Source organism: Capricornis sumatraensis, chromosome 4 (assembly GCF_032405125.1).
Source record: "Capricornis sumatraensis isolate serow.1 chromosome 4, serow.2, whole genome shotgun sequence".
Taxonomy (NCBI): Eukaryota; Metazoa; Chordata; class Mammalia; order Artiodactyla; family Bovidae; genus Capricornis; species Capricornis sumatraensis.
Window position 1 is genome coordinate 80,227,984 of NC_091072.1, and position 26,378 is coordinate 80,254,361.

At 38.2% G+C, this 26,378-nt stretch overlaps 1 protein-coding gene across 1 annotated transcript in view; it reads left to right on the forward strand.

Moving 5' to 3' along the window:
- NELL2 (neural EGFL like 2) overlaps window positions 1–26,378 on the forward strand; it is a 388,326-nt gene that overhangs the window by 165,513 nt on the left and 196,435 nt on the right. The window contains exon 13 of the mRNA XM_068970314.1: window positions 13,277–13,405. Within this exon, the coding sequence (XP_068826415.1) occupies window positions 13,277–13,405 (129 nt within the window). The remainder of the gene's footprint in view (window positions 1–13,276; window positions 13,406–26,378) is intronic.

The window sequence follows — 26,378 nt, forward strand, 5'->3', positions numbered from 1 at the left end:
ATGTTTTAATAATAGCCTTTATTGATACCAAATAAAACTTAAACAGAAAAAAGTAAGAAAAAGAAACTTTATACAACATATGCTATTTTCTTTCCTTTTAATCTCATTTATTAAAAGGGAAATATAAGATCCTTCTCTCCCATTTTTTGGAGGATGGTGCAGGTTTCTTTTCATTTTCTGTTTAGCTAATTGCTCCATCTATTCTTTTAAGAGTTTTAAAATCCTAATTCTATGAAAGGCTCTTTGGGAGTTTCAAAGTGGTTTCAGACATGGGCTGCCTTTCAAGAGCTTTAGGGATGGCTCTCAGGAACTAAGACTACAAACGATTGCAATCAAATAGAGAAAAAAGAAGAGCCACTGGTGTTTTCAGCCTAACTTTCCATGAGCCAGTGCCTTGCACAGAACATGTGTGGAAGTTGATACAAATCCAGAATGCTCATTCCAATCACTTGATTTTGGAACTGGACTTCCAGTATGCAGCTTGGCTAGAGTGTCTTTGGCAGCCAAAGGTAGTCTATACCAGAACTTCTCAGGATTAAATGTGTATACAGATAACCTAGGGATTAAAGTACAGATCCTAATCTGGAAGGTCTGAAGTGGAGCTCGAGAATCTGCATTTCTGTTAAGCTCCTAGGTGACTACTGGTCAGTGGGACCACACTTTGAGTGGCTTTTGCTGCATAACAAATTACCCCAAAGTTCAGTGGCTTAAAACACCCACCACTTTATTATCAGGCCCTACCTCCTTTTGCTGCACTTTGCTTTATTGTGCTTTGCAGATATGGTGATATTTACAAATTGAAGGTTTATGGCAACCCTGTGTCAGGCAAGACTGTTGGTGGCATTTTTCCAGCAGTGTTTGTTCATGTCATGATTCTGTATCACATTTTGGTTATTCTCACACTAGCAATAATTCAAATTTTTTCATTATTATCATATTTGTTATGGTGATCTGTGATCAGTGATCTTTAATGTTCCTACTATGACTTGCTGAAGACTCAGACGATGGTTGTCATTTTTTAGCAAGAAAGCATTTTAAAATGGTGAAGGACAGTGAAGCCTGGCTGTAGTCCATGAGATCACAGAGAGTCAGACATGACTGACCGACCGAACAAGAAATTTTTAAATTAAATCATGTATGTTTTTTACAGATGTAATGCTGTTGCATATTTAATATACTGCAGTATAGTATAAACAACGTTTTTTTGGGCCACATTGCACAGCTTTCAGGATCTCAGTTCCCTGATCAGGGTTAAACCTGGGCTGCAGGGTTGAAAGCCTGGAATCCTAAACACTAGGCAACCAGGGAACTCCCAAAACATAGCTTTTATATGCACTGAGAGAATAAAAAATTTGTGTGACTGGCTTTATTGTGATATTCACTTTATTGCAGTGATCTGGAACCAAGCATGCAATATTTCTGAGGTTTGCCTAGATATTGCAGTGTTGTGGGTCAGCAATTCCGACAAGGCATAGCCAGGTGATTCTTCTGCTTCATAGTGTGTTAACTGGGGTCCCTCTGGAAGCTGGTCTGAGCTGGAAGGTTCAAGATGGCCTCACTGTATGTTGGGCATCTTAACAGGAATGGCATGAAGGCTGGTCATAGCCAGAACTCTCTCCCTTTCTATGTAATCTCAGGACTTCTCCCTGTGGTCTCCCTAGCAGGATGGTCATCAGATTTCTTAAATGGTAGCTCGGGGCTGTCAAACAGTAGGTCTGGATACAGCATCACTTCTACCACAATTCATTGATCAAAGCAGTTACAACCAAGCCCAGATTCAAGCGGTGGGTTTGAGGGGAATAGATCCCTCTATGATAGGAGGAGTGTTAAAAATTTGTGGCCATCTTTAATCTACTAGTGGTGTCCAGGAGCTACTTAGAGAGCAGAGAGGTGAGAGAAGAGAAGTGAATACCTCTCAGTCAGTATTGGCAGGATTTGGGTAAAAAGATGTGAGTAAGAATAGGGCATTTCAGAGGGCTTCCCCGGTAGCTCAGCTGGTAAAGAATCCACCTGCAAGGCAGGAGACCACAGTTCAATTCCTGGGTCAGGAAGATCCCTTGGAGAAGGGATAGGATATCCACTCCAGTATTCTTGCCTGGAGAATCCCCATCGACAGTGGAGCCTGGCTGGCTGCAGTCCATGGGATCACATAGAGTTGGACACAACTGAGCGACTAAGCACAGAACGGAGCATTTCAGATGTCAAGAAAAGACCTGATTACATTCATTTCTTTTTAAAGAGCTTTAACATATTACCAAAAGCAAGTTAAGAATGGAAAGTAAAAGTGAAATCATTCAGTCATGTCTGACTTTTTGTGACCCCATGGGCTATACAGTCCCTAGAATTCTCCAAGCCAGAATATTGGAGTGGGTAGCTGTTCCTGTCTTTAGGGGATCTCCCCATCCCAGGATCGAACCCAGGTCTCCCACATTTCAGGCAGATTCTTTACCAGCTGAGCCACCAGGGAAGAATGGAGAAGCTAGGAACAAAAACTGTTATGTTTATATTACCTATAGTTTAGAAAGTTAATATGTTTACACAACACACTTGAAATACAATGACAAAGTTTACTTTGATCTATAGCCCTTCCACCTGAGACTGATATACTTGATTTGTGACCCACTGAAGCCAGAACTGAACTCAGGTTTGGCTGCTCATTGCTCAAAAGTTGATAATCAAGAGAAAGAGTTGGTGGCGGGGAGGGGGGGGGTGGGGAAAGATGTGTTATTCAGGAAGCTGGCAACCTGGGAAGATGGTGGACTAGCGTCCCCCAAACCATTTTCAAGTTGCCAGACAGGGAACAGAGTTGGTAAAGGAGCAGTTTCAGAGGTGTGCTGGTGGGGGCTATGTGTGAAGCAGCACAGTCTGCTCCAATAATCACCTTGAAGCTGGTGGTGCAGTGGTCTGATTAGCATCATTGTGTGATTGTGTAAGGAGAACAGGTTATCTATAGCTGTGGAGTTGAAGCATACTGTAGTTCCTGGAATTTCTCAAGAGATTGTTCTCTAAGTATCTAATCACATTAGAGCATATTCAGTCCTACATCATGGGTTTTTCTCACAATGGAACTGGGGCCTCCAATATGGAATTGCCCTTGCTAAGGTAAAAGCAGAGATTCCTTTTCCTTATTTCTGAACAAGTGTTTCAGAGTCAGGTGAGATATATGTGATAAAACCTTGGTATCAGCTTTCAAAAAAAGACTTGAGTAATAAATTATTTTACATAGCCTGGATTGAGAACCACTGGCTTAGCTAATACTGGAGCTGAAATCGGACAAGTTGACCTTTCTTGAAAGATCTAACACCATGTAAAATAAAAATTGCTTCCATTTCTGACTTCAAATATATAGAATAAACAAATTAGTTCTCCTGCTATTGTCTGACTTTTAAACTAAAAAGCAAATTAATTTTTGAAGACTGAAATTTTGAGTCAACTCCTACACATATATTGTGACAAATTCATTTGTAGTAAAACTGGTCTCCAGTTTCCAGGCCTGTCTCCCTCGTGCTAAAGATGACATGTTCACATCTGAAAAAGTATGTTGTTCAACAATGCTTATTAAATATTCCCTGAGGGCAGAACATGAGATTACAGAGTTAACCTTTCCACTGGAGGCTCAGCCAGTGTTTGGAAACCAAGCTGTTCACCAAAATAAGGCTCCAAATCTCTAGGCACCAAGTCACATACAGGCAGGACTGTTTTCTAGGTACCCTCTTCTCGTCTGTTGTAGCAGCTCAGGAACGGTGTAGCAAAAGTGTTCTTTTCACTTTTTTTCATATTTGAGAGCTGTTTCAAGAAGTCATATGACCAATTACAATAGGATAGAGACTTCGTCATACAATGAGGACTCTGACTTAGGTACAGAAATAGCATGAAACTATGTGTTTTCATATCTCAGCCCTTCCCATTCTCTTCCTCCTCTCTTGGCCACCCCTTTCTCTGCCGGTAGACCATCAAATCCTATTCACCAGATACCCACTTTTTAATTTAGTATTGACTTTGTCATGACTTCCAACCAGTCCATCCTAAATGAGATCAGTCCTGGGTGTTCATTGGAAGGACTGATATTGAAGCTGAAACTCCTATACTATGGCCACCTGATGTGAAGAGCTGACTCATTGGAAAGACTGATGCTGGGAGGGATTGGGGGCAGGAGGAGAAGGGGACGACAGATGATGAGATGGCTGAATGGCCTCACTGACTCGATGGACATCAGTTTTTGTGGACTCCAGGAGTTGGTGATGGACAGGGAGGCCTGGCTTGCTGCGGTTCATGGGGTCGCAGAGTCAGATGTGACATCTGAACAATCAGAACTAATGGAGGCATCGTGTGTATAAGGCTGAGCGAGTGTAGACTGTTTGCTCCCAACTTCTGGAAAGTTCATAATTTGTCACATCAGTCAATTACACCTTCATGATTCTTGTTATCTATCACAAATAACATCATTTAGTTAATTTTTTATTATCTACTGTTAGTTAACACATTTTCCGAAAAGCTAGTTTCATTCCAGTGGTATCCATGAAATGACTGGGTTATTGAATTCATGTATTTTTTGTACACATTTAAAAAATTCCATTGCTATCTTTGAAAGTGAAATTGAAAGTTGCTTAGTCGAGTCTGACTCTTTGTGACCCCATGGGCTATACAATCCACAAAATTCACCAGGCCAGAGTATGAGTGGATAGACTTTCCTTTCTTCAGGGGATCTTCCCAACTCAGGGATCAAAACCAGGTCTCCCGCATTGCAGGTGAAATGTTTACCAGCTGAGCCATCAGGGAAGCCCAAGAATACTGGAGTGGGGAACCTGTCCCTTCTCCAGGGGATCTTTCCAACCCAGGTCTCCCGCATTGCAGGTGAATTCTTTACCAGCTGAGCTACTAGGGAAGCCCATTGCTATCTGTACTTCATTTTAAATGTTCATCCATGGACATGAACTACATTTTGGGAAAAGTCAGGAATACCCATAATCTCATAGATGGTACCGATATGAGTTAGTATTGTTTCGGGTCCAAGTGATAGAACAACCAATCGAGCTGACTGAAGGGAAAAAATGGAATGGGTGGCCTGGTGAGTGAATTGATTCAGATCTCAAACCTTGTCACTTTGCTTAGATACATCTATTTGCCTCCTCTGTGATGGCCTTATTTTCGAACTCTATGTGTTCTTGGGTAGATCCTGACATTCTTATGCTCACATTATTTTGATACTTAGGTAGGTGGAAGACAAAGTTCAGTATTTTCTAAACAAAAGTCCCAGAACTGAGATTTAATTATCTGCATTAACCTGCACTGGATCATTTGCTCAGACCTGAAGAAATCATGTTCAGGCTAGTAGGATGTATTGTTTGGTGTTGCCTTGATCAGCGGGCAGTGGAGTCCATTTTCCTGTAAGCATCTAGGCTAATAGTAGAGGTGAAAAATTCATTCCAGGTATGGCTAGGTTTTTTTTCCCCTACCGAAAGAAGAAATAGACACCTATAGGTAAAACCAACAAATAATCACCTCAAAATTATTGTATTCTTTTTCTCTTGGATATTATGAAATACCTTTATTTGTGTTGTTCTTATGTATAATCTTTTGTACCCTTCCTTACCTCATCAGTCATAAAAAATGCATATCAACATTCTATAGAAGGTTATAGAAAGTTCTAGTATACTTAATACAAGAACTTCATATAAATTTGGAAAGCTTAAAACGAATAGAAAACTTGGTCTCGGTGAGTTTAAAATTGAAAGGAGGAAATAAAAGAAAGACCTGATTGTATTAGATCATTGCTCTATCCATCTATAACAAATACGTGAATTTTCTCCTACGATAGCTATCTCAGCACATTTATTTGTGGTTTATTAGTAATACTCTAATTACTTTAATTATTAACCAATGTGAAACTACATTTTTGTGAGGTAGATAGTATCCAAATTTACAGGTGAGAAAATCTGAATGTTTAGAAAGGTTAATTAACTTACACAGCTAGTACTGTACTCAGCCAGTAATTGGTAGAGATCAGATGTAGATCTTTCGACTCTAAAATCTAAGCACAAATGAGTAGGAATGCAGCAATGATGGTCGTAGAACTATGGTTTATTGCCAACCCATAGTCTGATTTTTTTTTTAAGTTCTTCCCTATAGATTGGAAACAAATCCCTTTAAGTGAGTCTGAATTTTCTACCCATCAGTAGTTAGCAGTTAGCCTTTTAACTTTGGCATTTTTAAATCTAAGCAGTAAAATAACCAATAGATTCAATCAACTTTTGTCTGTCGAGAGACTAAATCAAAATAGCTGACACTGTTTAGAGTAAGATAAAATTTGACAAAATTTTCAATTTTCAAGTCTCTGGGTTAATTTATAAAAAACTCATTTGGCAAAAAACAGTGTACTCCCTAAATGAACCTAAAATAGTGAAAAGTAGAATCACACTGTTATTTTATATCTGTAAATTCTTGCAGCAGTTAATTACTGCCTGGTGAGCGTATGCATGGTATTTGATGCTGAGATGAGGGAGTCTTACCATCAGTTAGGCCAAATCAGCAATGGATTGTAATAGAGGCTGAGGATGACTTTTTAGCTGAAATTATCCCCTCAGGCATTGTAAAAAGACTCTGGAACACATTTTAAGAAAAATGGTCTCAATTTAGCTACTTAAGGAGGAAAGAAAAAGACCCTAGGAGAAAACATTTTTAACTTTCCTCTTCATAAGAATGAACCTTTTACTTCAAAGTTTTCATCCTGAATCATAAGAATTTAGATTGTGAAGAATTTTGTGAAGAAAAGTTGTCAAGTGATTTTAGTGCTGTTATTTACTATGTAGTTTTCCAGTTTTCATTCACCTCAGTTCTATTTTATTTAATTCCTGTAGAAATCACTCAAGCCTCACCCCTCCTAAGTCTTATTAAATTGTACAAAAATTTTTTTACTATACATTTTAACACATCTCATGGGAGATGTGTTTTAACTCTGTGATGATATTCAGCATAGTCATTATGGGCACAAACCAACTGGAATGGACATCAGTCATTGTGCTATGCCACAGTATACCTGCTGGCTATGGTTCAGTCTTTCACTGAATCCCATGGTCTATGGTAATTTGATAAATAAGATGAGCTGGTGAAGAACTTAATCTTCATGATTTACTCAAGTAAAAGTCTTTTCTTGCATGTAAGTAGATGAGTTTATTCTGAGCTACATGAAATGTATTTTTCTAAACGTCTTTTCTTTTATACATGCTGAAATAATAATTCATTAGACAGCGTAAAACTAGCTAGAAAATTTATTCATCAAGCAATTTTAAAATTGTCTGAATGATGCATAATCACATAATTTCCATTAAATATAGATTCCAGTATTCAAGCTTTTCATTTCAGCATCTTAGATGATCTTTGAACAAAGGATTCACACAGGAAAAAGAAATTCAAGAAATTACACATGATTGGTGTCACTGTATATGAAGTGTTCCATTTATATTTCCTCTCATAAGGGCTCGAATCTTTGTAATTCGTAAACTTTTTTCTTTTGAGTAGACATATTTGTCTTGCAGATTTCCAGAGAAAATTAAATTAAAGAGGTGTATTTTTTTTTTAAATATGTTTAGAGTTTTGGTATATTTTTTTCTTTAAGATGCCAGGTCATCTGTTTCATTTCTTTCTTTTTTATTTTTTTTATTTTATTTTTTTTTTCGTTTTTTTTCTTTTAAATTTTAAAATCTTTAATTCTTACATGTGTTCCCAAACATGAACCCCCCTCCCACCTCCCTCCCCATAACATCTCTGTGGGTCATCCCCATGCACCAGCCCCAAGCATGCTGTATCCTGCGTCAGACATAGACTGGCGATTCAATTCTTACATGATAGTATACATGATAGAATGCCATTCTCCCAAATCATCCCACCCTCTCCCTCTCCCTCTGAGTCCAAAAGTCCATTATACACAGCTGTGTCTTTTTTCCTGTCTTGCATACAGGGTCGTCATTGCCATCTTTCTAAATTCCATATATATGTGTTAGTATACTGTATTGGTGTTTTTCTTTCTGGCTTACTTCACTCTGTATAATTGGCTCCAGTTTCATCCATCTCATCAGAACTGATTCAAATGAATTCTTTTTAACGGCTGAGTAATACTCCATTGTGTATATGTACCAAAGCTTTCTTATCCATTCATCTGCTGATGGACATCGAGGTTGTTTCCATGTCCTGGCTATTATAAACAGTGCTGCGATGAACATTGGGGTACATGAGTCTCTTTCAATTCTGGTTTCCTCGGTGTGTATGCCCAGCAGTGGGATTGCTGGGTCATAAGGTAGTTCTATTTGCAATTTTTTAAGGAATCTCCACACTGTTCTCCAAAGTGGCTGTACTAGTTTGCATTCCCACCAACAGTGTAGGAGGGTTCCCTTTTCTCCACACCCTCTCCAGCATTTATTGCTTGCAGATTTTTGGATCACAGCCATTCTGACTGGTGTGAAGTGGTACCTCATTGTGGTTTTGATTTGCATTTCTCTGATAATGAGTGATGTTGAGCATCTTTTCATGTGTTTGTTAGCCATCTGTATGTCTTCTTTGGAGAAATGTCTATTTAGTTCTTTGGCCCATTTTTTGATTGGGTCGTTTATTTTTCTGGAATTGAGCTGCATAAGTTGCTTGTATATTTTTGAGATTAGTTGTTTGTCAGTTGCTTCATTTGCTATTATTTTCTCCCATTCAGAAGGCTGTCTTTTCACCTTGCTTATATTTTCCTTTGTTGTGCAGAAGCTTTTAATTTTAATTAGATCCCATTTGTTTATTTTTGCTTTTATTTCTTAAATACACAATGTGAACATCTAATCTGGTTTGGTCTGTGTTACTCATAGTTATTGATAATGTTCAATCACTAATTCTCAGATTACTTTCCTTCCTCACTACATTATCTTCAGTTAGTTCAGTTTAGTTTAGTTCAGTTCAGTTGCTCAATTGTGTCTGACTCTTTGAGACCCATGGACCACAGCATGCAAGGTCTCCCTGTCCCAACCATCTCATCCTTTGCTGTCCCTTCTCTGCCTGCCTTCAATCTTTCCCAGCATCAGGGTCTTTTCTAAGGAGTCAGTTCTTTGAATCAGGTGGCCAAAGTATTGGAGCTTCAGCTTCAGCATCAGTCCATCCAATGAATATTCAGAATATTTAGTATGGACTGGATCGATCTCCTTGCTGCCCAAGGGACTCTCAAGAGTCTCCTCCAACACCACAGTTCAAAGGCATCGATTCTTTGGTTCTCAGCTTTCTTTATAGTCCAACTCTCACATCCATACATGATTACTGGAAAAACCATAACTTAGACTAGACAGAGATTTGCTGGCAAAGTAATGACTCTGTTTTTTAATATGCTGTCTAGGTTGGTCATAACTTTCCTTCAAAGGAGCAAACGTCTTTTAATTTCATGGCTGCAGTCACCATCTGCAGTGATTTTGGAGCCCCCCCAAATAAAGTCAGCCATTGCTTCCACTGTTTCCCCATCTATTTGTCACGAAGTGATGGGGTTGGATGCCATGATATTAAATATATGAATGTTGAGTTTTAAGCCAACTTTTTCACTCTCCTCTTTCACTTTTATCAAGAGACTTTTGAGTTCTTCTTCACTTTATGCCAAAAGGGTGGTGTCATCTGTGTATCTGAGGTCATTTTCATTTCTCCTGGCAATCTTGATTCCAGCTTGTGCTTTGCCAGCCCGGCATTTCTTATGGTGTACTCTGCATATAAGGTGAATAAGCAGGGTGACAATATACAACTTTGATGTACTCCTTTTCTATTTGGAACCAGTCTGTTGTTGCATGTCCAGTTCTAACTGTTGCTTCTTGACCTGCATACAGATTTCTCAGGAGGCAGGTCAGACGGTCTGGTATTCCCTTCTGGTTTCAAAATTTTCCAGTTTCTTGTGATCCACACAGTCAAAGGCCTTGGCATAGTCAATAAAGCAGAAATAGATATTTTTCTGGAACTCTCTTGCTTTTTTGATGATCCAGCAGATGTTGGGAATTTGATCTCTGGTTCCTCTGCCTTTTCTAAATCCAGCTTGAACACCTGGAAGTTCACGGTTCATGTACTGTTGAAGCCTGGCTTGGAGAATTTTGAGCATTCCTTTACTAGTGTGTGAGATGAGTGCAATTGTGCAGTAGTTTATACATTCTTTGGCATTACCTTTCTTTGGGATTGGTATCAAGACTGACCTTTCCCAGTTCTGTAGCCACTATTGAGTTTTCCAAATTTGCTGGCATATTGACTGCAGCACTTTCACAGCATCATCTTTTAGGATTTGAATTAGCTCAACTGGAATTCCATCACTTCCACTACCTTTATTCGCAGTGATGCTTCCTATAGCCCACTTGACTTCACATTCCAGGATATCTGGCTGTAGCTGAGTGATCACACCATTGTGATTATCTGTATTGTGAAGATCTTTTTTGTATACTTCTTCTGTGTATTCTTGCCACCTCTTCTTTATATTGTCTGCTTCTCTAGTCTTTCCCATTCTATTACTTTCCTCCATTTCTTTACACTGATCACTGAGGAAGGCTTTCGTATCTCTCCTTGCTATTCTTTGGAACTCTGCATTCAAATGAGTATATCTTTCCTTTTCTCCTTTGCCTTTCACGTGTTTTCTTTTCTCAGCTGTTTGTAAGGGCTCCTCAGACAACTTTTTGCCTTTTTGCATTTCTTTTTCTTGGGTATGATCTTGATCACTGCCTCCTGTACCTTGTCATGAATCTCCATCCATAGTTCTTCAGGCACTCTATCAGATCTAATCCATTGAATCTATTTGTCACTTCCATTGTATAATTGTAAGGGATTTGATTTAGGTCATACCTGAGTGGTCTAGTGGTTTTCCCTACTTTCTTCAATTTAAGTCTGAATTTGGCAATAAGGAATTTGTGATCTGAGCCACAGTCAACTCCTGGTCTTGTTTTTGCTGACTGTGTAGAGCTTCTCCATCTTTGCTGCAAAGAATATAATCAATCTGATTTTAAAATGTCTTGACCATCTGGTGATGTCCATGTGTAGAGTCTTCTCTTGGGTTGTTGGAAAAGGGTGTTTGTTATGACCAGTGCGTTCTCTTGACAAAACTCTGTTAGCCTTTGACCTGCTTCGTTTTGTACTCCAAGGCCAAATTTGCCTGTTACTCCAGGTATCTCTTGACTTCCTACTTTTGCATTCCAGTCCCCTATAATGAAAAGGACATCTTTTTTGGGTGTTAGTTCTAGGAGGTCTTGTGGGTCTTCATAGAACCATTCAACTTCAGCTTCTTCAGCATTACTGATTGGGGTATAGACTTGGATTACTGTGATATTGAATGGTTTGCCTTGGAAATGAACAGAGATTATTCAGTCATTTTTGAGATTGCATCCAATTACTGCATTTTGGACTCTTGTTGTCTATGATGGCTACTCCATTTCTTCTAAGGGATTCTTCTCCACAGTAGTAGATATAATGGTCAGCCGAGTTAAGTTCACCCTTTCCAGTCCATTTTAGTTCACTGATTCTGAAATGTTGATGTTCACTCTTACCATTTCCTATTTGACCACTTCCAGTTTCCTTTGATTCATTTACCTAACATTCCAGATTCCTGTGCATTGTTGCTCTTTACCACATTGGACTTTACTTCCATCACCTGTCGCATCCACAACTGGGTGTTGTTTTTGCCTTGGCTCTATCTCTTCATTCTTTCTGGAGTTATTCCTCCACTGATCTCCAGTCCCATCACTTTATGGGAAATAGATGGGAAACAGTGGAAACAGTAGCAGACATTATTTTGGGGGGCTCCAAAAATCACTGCAGATGGTGATTGCAGCCATGAAATTAAAAGACGCTTACTCCTTGGAAGGAAAGTTATGACCAACCTAGATAGCATATTCAAAAGCAGAGACATTACTTTGCCAACAAAGGTCCATCTAGTCAAGGCTATGGTTTTTCCTGGGGTCTTGTATAGGTGTGAGAGTTGGACTGTGAAGAAAGCTGAGTGCCGAAGAATTGATGTTTTTGAACTGTGGTGTTGGAGAAGACTCTTGAGAGTCCCTTGGACTGCAAGGAGATCCAACCAGTCCATTCTAAAGGAGATCAGCCCTGGGATTTCTTTGGAAAGAATGATGCTAAAGCTGAAACTCCAGTACTTTGGCCACCTCATGCGATGAGTTGACTCATTGGAAAAGACTCTGATGCTGGGAGGGATTGGGGGCAGGAGGAGAAGAGGACGACCGAGGATGAGATGGCTGGATGGCATCACTGACTCGATGGATGTGAGTTTGAGTGAACTCCGGGAGTTGGTGATGGACAGGGAGGCCTGGCATGCTGCAATTCATGGGGTCGCAAAGAGTCGGATACGACTGAGCGACTGAAAAACTGAACTGATATCCAGTAGCATATTGGGTGCCTGGGGAAGTTCATCTTTCAGTGTCCTATCTTTTTGCGTTTTCATGCTGCTCATGGGGCTCTCAAGGCAAGAATCCTGAAGTGGTTTGCTGTTCCCTTCTCCAGTGGACCATGTTTTGTCAGAACTCTCCACCATGATCTTTCTGTCTTGGGTGGCCCTACAGGCTGGCTCATAGTTTCGTTGAGTTAGACAAGTCTGTGGTTCATGTGATCAGGTTGATTAGCTTTCTGTGATTGTGGTTTTCATTCTGTATGCCCTCTGATGGGTAAGGATAAGAGGGTTATGAAAACTTCCTAATGGGAGAGACTAACTGGGTTTGGTTCTGATGGGCAGGGTCATGCTCAGTAAATCTTTAATTCAATTTTCTGTTAATGGGCGGGGCTTTCTTCCCTTGCTGTTGTTTGACCTGAGACCAAACTATGGTGGAGGTAATGCAGATAATGGTGACCTCCTTCAAAAGGTCCCGTGCAGGCACAGCTGCACTTAGTGCCCCCAATCCTGCAGCATGCCACTGCTGACCCATGCGGAGACTCCTGGACACTCACAGGTAAGTCTGGGTCAGTCTTCTGTGGGGTCACTGCTTCTTTCTCCTGGGTCCTGGTGTGCACAAGGTTCTGTTTGCGCCCTTCAACACTCTGTTTTCCTAGTCTTGTGTAAGTTCAGGTGGGGTTAATTGTGACCTCCTCCAGTTAACTCTTAATTGAGTTAAATACACTAAAAAAACTTTTTATTACATGTAGCATGTGGTTCTATAAACATTGGATGAAGATATCAACATAATCATGTAGGAAAATATAGCTTCTAAATAAAAGAAAGATATTAAGAGACAAATGTTTTTGCTTTGTTATGAGTTCATTTACCATAGTAATTTCTTTTTTCCTGTAGGTTATGACTTTTGCTCTGAAAGGCATAACTGCATGGAGAATTCTGTCTGCAGAAATCTGAATGACAGAGCTGTTTGTAGCTGTCGAGATGGTTTTAGGGCTCTTCGAGAAGACAATGCCTACTGTGAAGGTAAGCCTTGTAATGAAGTATAGCTTGGCTGTATAAATTTCCTAGAATTACTGCATGCAAAATTTATTAATTTCCCAGGTTGTCAAATTGATAGGCCCATTAAAAGCAGTGAATTTAATTTGAAGCTTATTAGTCAGCTAAAAATAATTATCTTTCAAATTAAAGTTTTTCATCTTTCTGCTATGTCAGACTAATAAGTTAATATGGCTAGGTTCCTTGAATTAGGACAATACTTCCACTGTGAAATTGCCTTCTTTTTTTATAATTAGATATTCAGATAGTTCACATATTGACATGATTACTGTGGCTTGCGGTTAGGATTGTAGTCAGATTTTTGCAGGCAATGTTGTATAACAAAGACAGTCAATTAACAGGAAGATGAAGTGCCCACACCATTTTTGTTTTGCTACTGTCAGTAATCTCAGAGGTTGTATTCATGCTCTGTCATATTTAGTATATAGCTCCAATGGAGTAAAGAGTTTCCTAGTTATTTTAAATCCTTGACGAATATCTCAGGTAGTTTGTTGCCTCATTGAAAGAATCCAAATACAGTGAGAAGGCCTGGGCGTCCACAAATACTGCAGCTTTGACTATTCGTGAAGACCCTAGAATTACAAGAGGTGTAGAAGGAGATCAGTCCTGGGTGTTCATTGGAAGGACTGATGTTGAAACTGAAAGTCCAATACTTTGACCACCTGATATGAAGAGGTAACTCATTGGAAAAGACCCTGATGTTGGGAAAGATTGAGGGCAGGAGGAGAAGGGGACGACAGAGGATGAGATGGTTGGATGGCATCACCAACTCAGTGGACATGGGTTTGGGTGGACTCCAGGAGTTGGTGATGGACAGGGAGGCCTGGCGTGCTGCGGTTCATGGGGTCACAAAAGTTGGACACGATTGAGTGACTGAACTGAACTGAGTAATATGTAACTTCCCTAAGGCACGTATTTGAATCATTTCATTAATTGTGTGACTAGCTAGTGGGTTTGCAGGTAAGAAAAGTAGTGTGGTGGTATTTGGGCACTTGGAAGCCTCTGGTCTTACCCTTTCCAAATGTTTAGGATCAGTGCCATCAGTCCCTAGAGATCATGTTTAGTTATATAATGATTTTTTGGCCCTTGTTCAGTCAGTAAGTTGTGTTTGACTTTTTGTGACTGCAGCTTGCTAGGCTTCCCTGTCCTTAGTCTCCTGGAGTTTGCTCAAATTCACGTCCATTGAGTTGGTGATGTCACCCAACCATCTCATCCTTTGTCATTGCCTTCTGCCATCAATCTTTCCCAGCATCAGGGTCTTTTCCAATGAGTTCAATTTCTGTTGTTTCTGTTAGTTTTCAATAGATTTTTCTCTTCCTTGATTTATTCACTTTTTAAATTGACCATTCCCGCTAGCATATTCCTTTAAATGCTTCTAATTCAGACCTAAAGAGACCATTCCATTTTTGCCAAAGCACAAAGACATATGTAGTTTCCCTTCCCCATTCATATGCAGATTCATGTAAAATTCCTAATTTTGAAAGTTTTTAATATTAAAAATGAATTTAAATGTACTTAGTAATGTGTTTTTCATTAATATTTGAGACCTCTGATATATAATGCATTCCACTTATATTGTTAATATGTGTAATATGAAATCACATGATATAAACTCATATGGTACCTCTTTTTTCTTAATCTTATAATTATTTATGTTTTGAGCTGCTTCTTTTTTGTTGTCATTAAGTGTATTTACTCTTCTAATAAATAATTAGTGAGCACCTACTGTGTACCAAGCAGTTTTCTAGTCTCTGGGTGCCTAGAAAACAGTGAATAAGACTGATAAGATAAATGATGAATAAGACTGCTAAGTTTTCTGTGCTTAGGAGCTTATATTTGAGGGAGAAGACAGAGAATAAGTAGGTAACTTAGAAGTAGAGAAAGGTAATTTAATATAGTAATAAGCAATAGGAAGAAAGTTAAACAGGATGATGTGATAGAAATTGATTGGGGACTAATTTAGATGAGATGGTCAAGGAAAGCCTTTGGGTCTGGGGTTGGCAGGGGATTGCCAGTTGACTTGAGATTTGAGGATAAGGAAATAACACAGAAAGATCTGAAACAGGGCATTCCAACTAGAAGGAATAGTAAGTAGACCATAAGTGGTAATAGCTTAGATGTTCTAGAAACAGAAAGCAGGATAATGTGATGAAACAGATGAGTCAATTAAGATGCAATTGGAGAATTAAGTAGGGGCCAGGTAATGTAAGGATGCTTGTAAGTATTTTAGATTCATCTAGGAGAGAAGTGATATGCACAGACTTGTATCAAAAAAGATAGCTCTGACTGTAATGCGTTAGATGGACTGTGGGGTTAGATGTACTTAAAAGAACAGAAGTGTAAACAGGAAGACTAGTTGGAAGGCTCTGTAGAAGTCTAAGCTAAGTTGCCTAAATTAACCACAGTGGTTAAGATTCCATGCTTCCACCGCAGGAGGCACAGGTTTAATACCTGGTTGAGAAACTAAGATCTCACATGCTGTGAGGTGCAGCCAAAAAATTTTTAAGCTTCCGTAGGGGCTCAGTTGGTAAAGAATCCACCTGCAATGTGGGAGACCTGGGTTCAGTCTCTGGGATGGGAAGATAATTTGGAGGAGGGCATGGCAACCCACTCCATATTCTTGCCTGGAGAATCCTCATGGACAGAGGAGCCTGGTGGGCTACAGTCCATGGGCCCACAGAGTCAGACATGACTGAGTGACTTAGCACAAGAGAGATAAAAAGGAGTATATTCATATATGTTTTAGAGGTAGAGCCAACAATACTTGCAGATAGTTTGCTATGGAGGAGAATTAAAGAGTGATGAATGGGAGCCAAGGATTTTGAGCAACAAATGGATGATGTTGCCATTTACTGAGACAGGAAAGAACTCAAGGGAAGAAGCCAGAAATTTTTGTTAAATTATTTATCAATACAAGCTATTAAAAATTTAATTGTAAAGACTATATCACTGTTATCTACATGTTTATCTGTAGCACAAAATGGCAGCTCTTTTCCATTCTGAATGGATCGTACTGAAAAATGGTTTGTAAACTTCCTCACATTATTCATTTTTCATTTAAGGAAGTAATCTTCACAAGTTAAGAAAATGATGGGAAAACTTGTTAGTTTATTATAAGAATCTTGAATTTTTTATACATGAATATTTCTAGTATAGCTTTTGTTATTCATGTTAACAGGTTCCTTAGTATTCTGATCAAATTTGATTTTCTTTGCACTTTGTTGTTGCTAAGGATTTTTTTATTGAAATATAATTTACTTAAAATTTCTGTTAGTTTCAGATGTACAACATAGTAATTTGATGTTTTGATACATTATAAAATGATCACCATCATAAATCTAGTTACCATCTGTCACAACACAAAGTTATTATGACATTATTGACTATATTACCTATGTTGTACATTATATCCCAAAACTTATTTATTTTATAACTGGAGGTTTGTACCTCTAAATATCCCTCATCTATTTCACTCATCCACCAACATGCTTCCTTTCTGACACCTACTCATTCTCTGTATATGTGAGTTTGTTTCTGTTTGGCTATATTTGTTCATTTGTTTTCTTTTTTTAGATTTGCTATATAAGTGAAATCATATAGGAGTTCTGTTTCTTTGTCTGATTTATTTCAATTAGCATAATACTCTTTTGATCCATTAATCTTCTCAGAAACGGAAAATCTCATCTTTTTTATGGCAGAGTGATACTCCATTGTGTATATATATATATACCACAATATTTATATACATATATATATATATATATATATATATATATATATATATATATATATATATATATACCACATTTTCTATATCCTTTTATCTGTTGATGGGCACTTAGAATGCTTCTGTATCTTGGCTATTTTGAATAATGTACAGTGAACATAGGAGTATATGTATCTTATATAATTAGTGTTTTTGTTTTCTTTGAAGAAAAACCCAAAAGTAGAATCACTGGATTTTATGGTAGTTCTGTTTTTAATTTTTTGAGGAATCTCCATACTGTCATCCATATTAACTTTACCAATTTTGATTTTCACCAATAGTGCCCACACTATTCCCTTTTATCCACACCCTCACCAACACTATATTTTGTCTTCTTGATGATAGCCATTTTAACAGGGATAACATGGTATCTCATTGTTGCTTTGACTTGCATTTCCCTGATGACTAGTGACACTGAACGTCTTTTCATGTGTGTCTTGGTCATCTGTATGTCTTTGTTAGAAAAATATATATTCCAATCTTTTGCCCATTTTTAATAAGGTTATTAGTTTTCTTGATGTTGTTATGAGTTTTTATATGTTTTGGATATTAGCCCCTCATTAGATATGTTATTTGCAACTATCTTTTCCCACTAAGTAGGCTCTTTGTTTTGTTGATTGTTTCCTTTGCTCTGCAAAATCTTTTTAGCTTGATGCACTCCCATTTCTATTTTTTTTCATTTCCTATTCCCATTTCTGTTTTTGCTTTTCTTTCTCTTACATAAGGAGATAGATCCAAAAAATTTTGAAGACTAATGTCACAGAGTGTACTGTCTATATTTTCTTCTGGGAATTTTATGGTTTCAGGTATTTCATTTAAATCTTCAACCCATTTTGAGTTTATTTGGCATATGGTATGACAAAGTACAATAAGTTCCTTACATATGGACAAGTTTCATTTCAAGAGCATGTTTATAAGTCAAATTTGTTTATAATTCCAACATAGTTAGCCTAGGTACCCAACTAACACAATTGGCTGTATAGTACTGTACTGTAATAGGTTTATGATACTTTTCACACAAACAATACATAAAAATACAAATACAAAAAATAAAGACAACATCTTTAACCTCACAGTACAGTACCCTGAAAAGTACAGTACAACAGCTGGCATACAGGGACTGGTATCGAGTGAACAGGAAAGAGGAGTTAATGAGTGGAGAAGGGAGAGGAGGTGGGAGATGGTAGAGCTGAAGGATCATCGGCAATAGGAGACAGAGGGCAAGCTGCAACTTCACTCATGCCTGACATTGCTGGCACAGGCTCTGGTTCCTTGCTGGATTCAGTTTTATCTGTCCTCTCGAATAAATGATCCAGTGATGTCTAGGTAGTAGCTCTTTTTCTCTGGTCATAAGTACCATTGGATTGCATCATGAATGGCTGCTCCAGCCTTTATGTACTTTTCTTTTTTTATATATATAAATTTTTATTGGAGGCTAATTTTATTTTAATTGGAGGCTAATTACTTTATAATATTGTATTGGTTTTGCCATACATCAACATGAATCTGCCACAGGTGTACATGTGTTCCCCATCCTGAACCCCCCTCCCACCTCCCTCCCCATCTTCATGTACTTTCCTACATCTGGCCCTGTGCCTCAAAAACTAACAGTGTCTCCTCGAATAAAGAAAATCTCCTTGCCATTTCCTGCATCATGGGTCTCTTTCTTTCTTCAGTTGCTTCTTCTTCCTCTTGTCACACTACTCTCTCAATTATTTTCACTTCTGTTTCCGTTGTTATCACTGGGTGCTTCTTAGCAGTACCAGCTACATCACTGCTGTTTCATGCTTGCTCCTGGATGTCCTTGGATTGTAATAAAAATATTGTACTACTGTATTTTATGCAGTATTGTAAAGTACACAAAGGCACAACCAGCTATAGAGGATGCATGGATGTGCCAATGTACACCAAACACATGAACTAACAACATGATTGGACAAGTGAATGCACATTTGCATCTTTGAAAGCTTGTAACTTGAAGGTTCATATGTAGGGGATTTACTGTTGCCTGGTTTGATTCTTCAACATGTAGCTGTCCAATTTTCCCAGCAACATGTATTGAGGAGGCTATCTTTCCTTTTTCTATATTCTTGCCTCCTTATTCATAGATAAATTGACCATATAAGTATGGTTTTATTTCTGGGCTTTCTCTTTTGTTCCATTGATCTAGTGCCTGTTTTGTGCTTTGGTTTGTTCTTTCTCTAGTTCCTTTAGGTATAAGGTTAGGTTGTTTATTTGAGATTTTTCTTATTTCCTGGGGTAAGCTTGTATTGCTATAAACTTCTCTCTTAGAGCTGCTCTTGCTGGGTCCATAGATTTTGAACTGTTGTATTTCTACTTTTATTTGTCTCTAGGCATTTTTTTTTCTTTGTTTTAATTTTTTTTTCTCACCTTCATGAGCTTGTATATTTTCCAGTTTTTTTCTTGTTGATTTCTAATCTCAGACCCTTTGGTTGGAAAAGTTGCTTGATATGGTTTTAGTCTTCTTAAATTTAATCTGAAATTTGTTTAGTGGCCTACTATGTGGACATTACAGAGAAGGCAATGGCAACCCACTCCAATACTCTAGCCTTGAAAATCCCATGGACGGAGAAGCCTGGTAGGCTGCAGTCTAGGGGGTCACAAGGAGTCGGACACAACTGAGCGATTTCACTTTCACTTTTCAGTTTCATGCATTGGAGAAGGAAATGGCAACCCACTCCAGTGTTCTTGCTTGGAGGGTCCCAAGGACGGGGGAGCCTGGTGGGCTGCTGTCTATGGGGTCGCTTAGCAACAGCAGCAGCAGCATGTGGACATTAAGTGCTTTCCTTCTTGTTTGTTGTTATAGTCTTTGGTTTAAAGTCTATTTTGCCTTATCAAATACTGCTACCCCAGCTTTGTGTTTTTGTTTGCATAGAATACTTTTCTATCCCTTCACTTTCAGTCTGTGTGTGACTTTAAATCTGAAGTGAGTCTTATAGGCATTCATATATACGAGTCTTACTTTTTTATACATTTTATACTCTATGACTTTTGATTGGAGCACTTAGGTCATTTGCATTTAATGTTATTTTTAATGAGTATATACTTATTGACATTTTAAAAATTGTTTTCCAGCTATTTTTCTTGTTCTTTATTGTTCTATTTTTGCCCTTTTACCTTGTGATTTGATGACTATCTTTGGATTCTTTCTTTTTGAATGTGTCTATCTATTATAGATTTTTGATTTGCGGTTTTCATGAGATTTAAATATAACAGTATATATGTATGTATATATATTATTTTAGGTTGATCTCTTAAGCATGAACACATTTGAAGAACCCTTCATTTTTACTCTTTGCACCCTGTTTTTTGACATTACATTTTCCATCTTTTTATTTTGTCTGTCCCTTAAATACTTTAGTGGCTATAGATTGTTTTACTATTTTTGTCTTTTAACCTTTATATTAAATTTATCAGTGGTGATATACTGCCTTTATTATATATTTGCCTTTATTAAAGAGACTTTTTAAAAATAATTAATGTATTTCTAGTTGTGTAATTTTTTCTGCTTAGGGTAGTCTCTTTAACATTTCTTGTAAAACCAATTTGGTGGTGGTGAAGCATTTTAGCTTTTGCTTGATAGCCTTGCTAAGTAGAGTATTCTCGGTTGTAGATGTCTTCCCTTATCAGTTGGAAAGTATTGTGCCATTCCCTTGTGGCCTGCAAAATTTCTGCTGGAAAGTCAGCACATGCTCTTATGGAAGTTCCTTTATTTGTAACTAGTAGCTTATTGCTGTTAAGTTTCTCTCTTTATCTGTAACTTTTGCCATTGTATTTATGAAGTGTCTTTTTGTGGATCTCTTTGAGTTTATCTTGTTTGGGACTCCATAACCCCTAAAATGCAAATGTTAGTACACTTGATGTTGTCCTAGAATTCTCTTAAACTATCCTCAGTTTTAAAAAAATTCTTTCTCTTCAGTTTGTGTAATTTCCTCTACTCTGTCTTCCGGTTCATTGATCTATTCCTCTGCATCATCTAATATACTGTATATCCCTAGATTCTAATGTATTTTTTATTTCAGTTATTGTACTCTTCAGCTTTGTTTAGTTCCTCTTCATATTCTCTAGCTCTTTACTAACCTTTTAACTGTGTTCATCCATTCTTCTCCTGAGTTCATTGATCATCTTTATAATCATTACCTTGAACTCTTTCTGGGTAGACAGTTGTCTCCACTTCATATAATTCTTCTGGGGTTTTGTCTTGTTCCTTTGGAATATATTCAGCTGTTTCCTTATTTTGCCTAATTCTCTGTGTTTATTTCTAAATATTAGGTAGGCCAGTTTTGTTCTAGGAGTGCACTCCTATGTGGATTGCCTTGGGCATTTTGTTGTGAGCAAGCAACAACTGTTGGCACACTCTTAGGCAAAGCTAGCCCCCTGCCCAGTCAGCTGCTAGTTCCTGCCCTATGCCAAGGCTGCTTGCCACTGTTGGACAAGGGTGAGTTCTGGCATGGCTGGAATGCAGAAGCTGGGGATCTTCGGACTGGTTCCTCCTGCTGGGTGGGCTTCCTCCCATTATCACTGCCTGTGGAGCCAGGGGTATCCCATTAAGGATATTTTAACTCACTAGAAATAGCTTTTAACATTTTTTATGCAGCTGTGCCTGTTATCTATCAGCTGGTCTTATAGAATCCTTGTTCTCTAAGAAATTAGAGTTGCCACACAAATAAACATGTGACAAGTTTTAAGTAAAATAAATTTTATTTGCTTAATCTGAGCAACTGAACTGTGGTACTGTTTTAATAATATAACTAATTGAGATTATTTATTCTTGCTATATTTTTCTTGATCAGGGTTAATATATCACTGTAAAAATTTATTCATTTATTCATTTGACAAATATTTATTGAATACTTATTTTGTCCCAGTCTAGCCTAGAGGTAAAGCAGTAAATAAGGAACACCTGACTGATATTCTCTCAGGCAGTGAAGATCACTGCACCAAACAGCATTTAATTATATATGTGGCAAGTGGCCTGAAAGAAAAATAAATTAACAGGGTTTCTGATCTGGGTGGGTGGTCATGCTTGAATAAAAGCTTTTCTCTGGTGTGTGAAGACTAAGTAAAAATCAGCTATGGACATAAGTAAGTGGGAAAGAGGGGTAATCACCATGGCTAAAGGCCTTAAGGTAAAAAGGAGTACTTTGTAATAAATGAAGGAAGGCAGAGAACAGGAAGAGGCCTGATGAGGTTAATAATGGGAAGCAGACCCTTGAAGAGCACAGTAGACTACAGGTTTTCTGCTAAGAACAAGAGAGAGTCAAGGAAAAGTTTTATGCAGAGGAATGCCCTGGTCACAGTGGTGTTTTAGATAATTACTTCTGCTTCAGGCTGAATGAGGGTAAGACTGGATGTGGGAAACCAGTGGATGGAAGACAGCCGTGGCTTGCAGTAAAAACAGAGATGGAGATATGGGTGTATTTGAGTGTTTGTGAGATAAAGCCAGTCCTGTTAATTAATTGGTGATAGTAAATAATGAGTAGAGAGGTTTCAAGGTTGCTACTCAATTTTCTGGCCTTAAAATAGGCAAGTGTTTGGTAGAAGAATCATCATGTCAGGTTATTGTGCCTGAGGGACAGGAGACTACCAGTTGAATTATGATTCAGTGCGGAGTTCAGAGAAAGTTAAATTATACATAGTATTTGGAATTTTTTGGCATATAAATGGTAGTTGAGGAAATGGTAGAAATTACCTAGAGAGTTTTGAAAAAAACCCAGTATTTGAGCATTTTATAAAGAAGATTTGGTAATGGAGACAGAAAATTTTCATGGCTGAAGATGAGGGAGAGAAGAAGAGGTGGTGTCACAGAAACCAAGGTAAAGAGAGTATTTCAATAAAGCAGCATGTTCTGAGAGATTGAAGATGGATGAAGGATGAAGATGGATGAAGATGGATGAAGAAGGATGAAGACTGAACACCGTCCTTGGTGCTGAACTTTATGGATGCTCCTGAAGACATCAGTTCAGTTCAGTTCAGTTCAGTTCAGTCGCTTAGTCGTGTCCGACTCTTTGCAACCCTATGAATCAGCCATGGAGATTTTGGTGCAATGGTGATGAAAAAAGCCAGTTTAGAGTATGTCAATATTGCATAATGGGAAAAAATGGATATGATGAAGGAAGAGAACATATTCCAGATGTTTGCTTATGAAAGAAAGAAGAAAGAGAGAGCAATAGTTTAAGGGGCAGTGGGGCTAAGGAAGGGTGTTTCTTTCCCACCCTGTTTTTTCCTTTTCTGTACTGTCTACCCCGACCCCCAGTGTCTCAGCCATGCAGATGATGTGCTGTGCTTAGCTTCTCAGTCATGTTTGACTCTTTGTGGACTACAGCCCACCAGGCTCCTCTGTCCATGGGGATTCTCCAAGCAAGAATACTGGAGTGGGTTGCCACGCCCTCCTTCAGGGGATCTTCCCAACGCAGGGATTGAATCCAGGTCTCCCATATTGCAGGTGGATTCTTTACCATCTGAGCCACCAGGGAAGCCCAAGAATACTGGATTGGGTAGTCTACTCTTCTCTAGGGTTACTTCCTGACCCAGGAATTGAACTCCAGTTTCGTGCATTATAGACAGACTCTGCCACCTGAGCTGCCAGGGAAGCTTCTTGTTTTTGAGAGTTTTGAAATTCCTTAGATATATATAAACATGGCTTGAATTAAGATTTTATGACTAGATGGCTTGTCCATCTTTTATATATTAAAGATCTAAAATACCTGAGAGCATATTGCCGTATTTTATGTTTCTTATGAACCATATGTTTATCATATTTCTCTTTTAAAAATTCTTTATCCATCTTCATCCATTCAGTGTCCTTCATTCCTTGTAGAGTGTTACCGACTTTTTTTAGTACTTTCCTCTTCATTTTGTCTCTTGTCAGTACATATAATCTATAGATTTGCCAAAATTATGTTGGACATTGTGTTTTTCAGAATGATTCTTTGCTACCTGTTTTCACTTTAAACTGAAATTTGTGGGAACTTTTGATGTTTGACTATACTTTCTCTTGACATTATATTATTAAGTACTACTTTAGGACCATCTTGACATTCAATTTTAGATATTGTCTTCAGAAGTCATTTATTTGGTAAGTTTCTCTCTTCAGTGCATAATTACTGCCAGGGATTACAGCTTGGTCAGCCCAGTAGTGCATTATGATGAAGCAGCTTATTTTTGTTTACCATACCTCTTACATTTGCTGGTATTGTTTCTATCCAAGCTTTTGGCATTATGCTAGGAACAGGAAAACACTTCTGCATAGATGAGTCATGTATATGGCTGCATATCACACATATTTACCAAAATTGGCAATTGATGTCATATTAATGAATGGAAGCTTGTGAAATATTTCTTCAAATTGATGAAAATATAGAAAATCTGAACCCTCTAAAAGAATAACCCCTTGCTAATGGGCCAGTTTTTCTCATATTCATCTTATCTCTTTCATTCTGACTGCTGATGCCAGATATAATTTTTTTTTAATTCATGTTACCTTCTATTTAGTCATTCTCTCTCTAGTGTCTCTCTCTCCTACCCAACCAGGACCATTAAGGCTTACAAAACCCATTTCTTCTACTTGAGAGCCCATGTGCCTTCTTGTTGCTCAACACATCAAGCCCTAACTCCTTTGCCAAGATATCCAAGCTTTCTGTTGCCTGGTCCTACATAGCTTTTTATCCATTAATCCATAGCAAGTCACTTCCACTATTTTCATCTTTTTCTTTGCTCATGTTGTTTTATCTGTGTTATGGGTTGACTTGTGCCTCTCAAAAATTCCTATGTTAAAGTCCTAACCTGTAGTACCTCAGGATGGGAATTTATTTGGACATAGGGCCGTTGCAAATGACTAGTTTAGATGAAGTCATACTGGACAATTTGGCTATTGTCCTTATAAAGTGAAGAAATTTTGGCATGGACACACAGGAATACTGTCATATAAACATACAGGCAGACATTGGTTGATGCACCTACAAGACAAGCAGCACCAAAAATTCCAGAAAAGTACCAGAAGCAAGGTGAGGAGCATGAAGCAAATTGTCCTTCTCAGCCCTAAGAAAGAACCAGACCTCTGAAATCTTGATTTTGGAATGTTGGGCTATAAAATCATGAGACAATAAATCTCTGCCACTTAAGCTACCTGTTTGTGATGCTTTATTATACTAGCCCTAGAAAACTAATACAATGTGACAGACACACCTGTTTCTTTTTGGTCTAATTTAATTGTTCTAGAGTGCTTCAGCCAATCAGTCAGTTCAGTCAGTCAGTTCAGTCGCTCCGTTGTGTCTGACTCCTTGCGACCCCATGAATCGCAGCACGCCAGGCCTCCCTGTCCATCACCAACTCCCGGAGTTCACTCAAACCCATGTCCATCGAGTCGGTGATGCCATGCAGCCATCTCATCCTCTGTTGTTCCCTTTTCCTCCTGCCCCCAATCCCTCTCAGCATCAAAGTATTTTCCAATGAGTCAACTCTTCGCATGAGGTGGCCAAAGTACTGGAGTTTCAGCTTTAGCATCATTCCTTCCAAAGAAACCTCAGGGCTGATCTCCTTCAGAATGGACTGGTTGGATCTCCTTGCAGTCCAAGGGACTCTCAGGTGTCTTCTCCAACACCACAGCTCAAAACCATCAATTCTTCGGCGCTCAGCCTTCTTCACAGTCCAACTCTCACATCCATACATGACCACTGGAAAAACCATAGCCTTGACTAGAAGGACCTTTGTTTGGCAAAGTAATGTTTCTGCTTTTGAATATGTCTAGATTGGTCATAACTTTTCTTCCAAGGAGTAAGCGTCTTTTAATTTCATGGCTGCAGTCACCATCTGCAGTGATTTTGGAGCCAAAAAAAATAAAGTCTGACACTGTTTCCACTGTTTGCTTAATTTTTATTTTTTCTTCGGATGAATTATGTGCACATGGATTTAATTTCTCAATTTATTTTTTATTTTATCTGACTGAAGAAATTAATACCTTGTTCTTAACTGATTTATATCCAGTTATCCAGCTGTAATATACTTTATTATATGCCATGTTAATTGTCAAGGGATTCATACATCATTCGTTCATACATCATTCATTCATACATGTGCATTTGTATATATTTCTACCATCTGTGTTTTGTGATCACAGACTGTTTATTTTTCTTGAATTCTCTAAAACTTCTA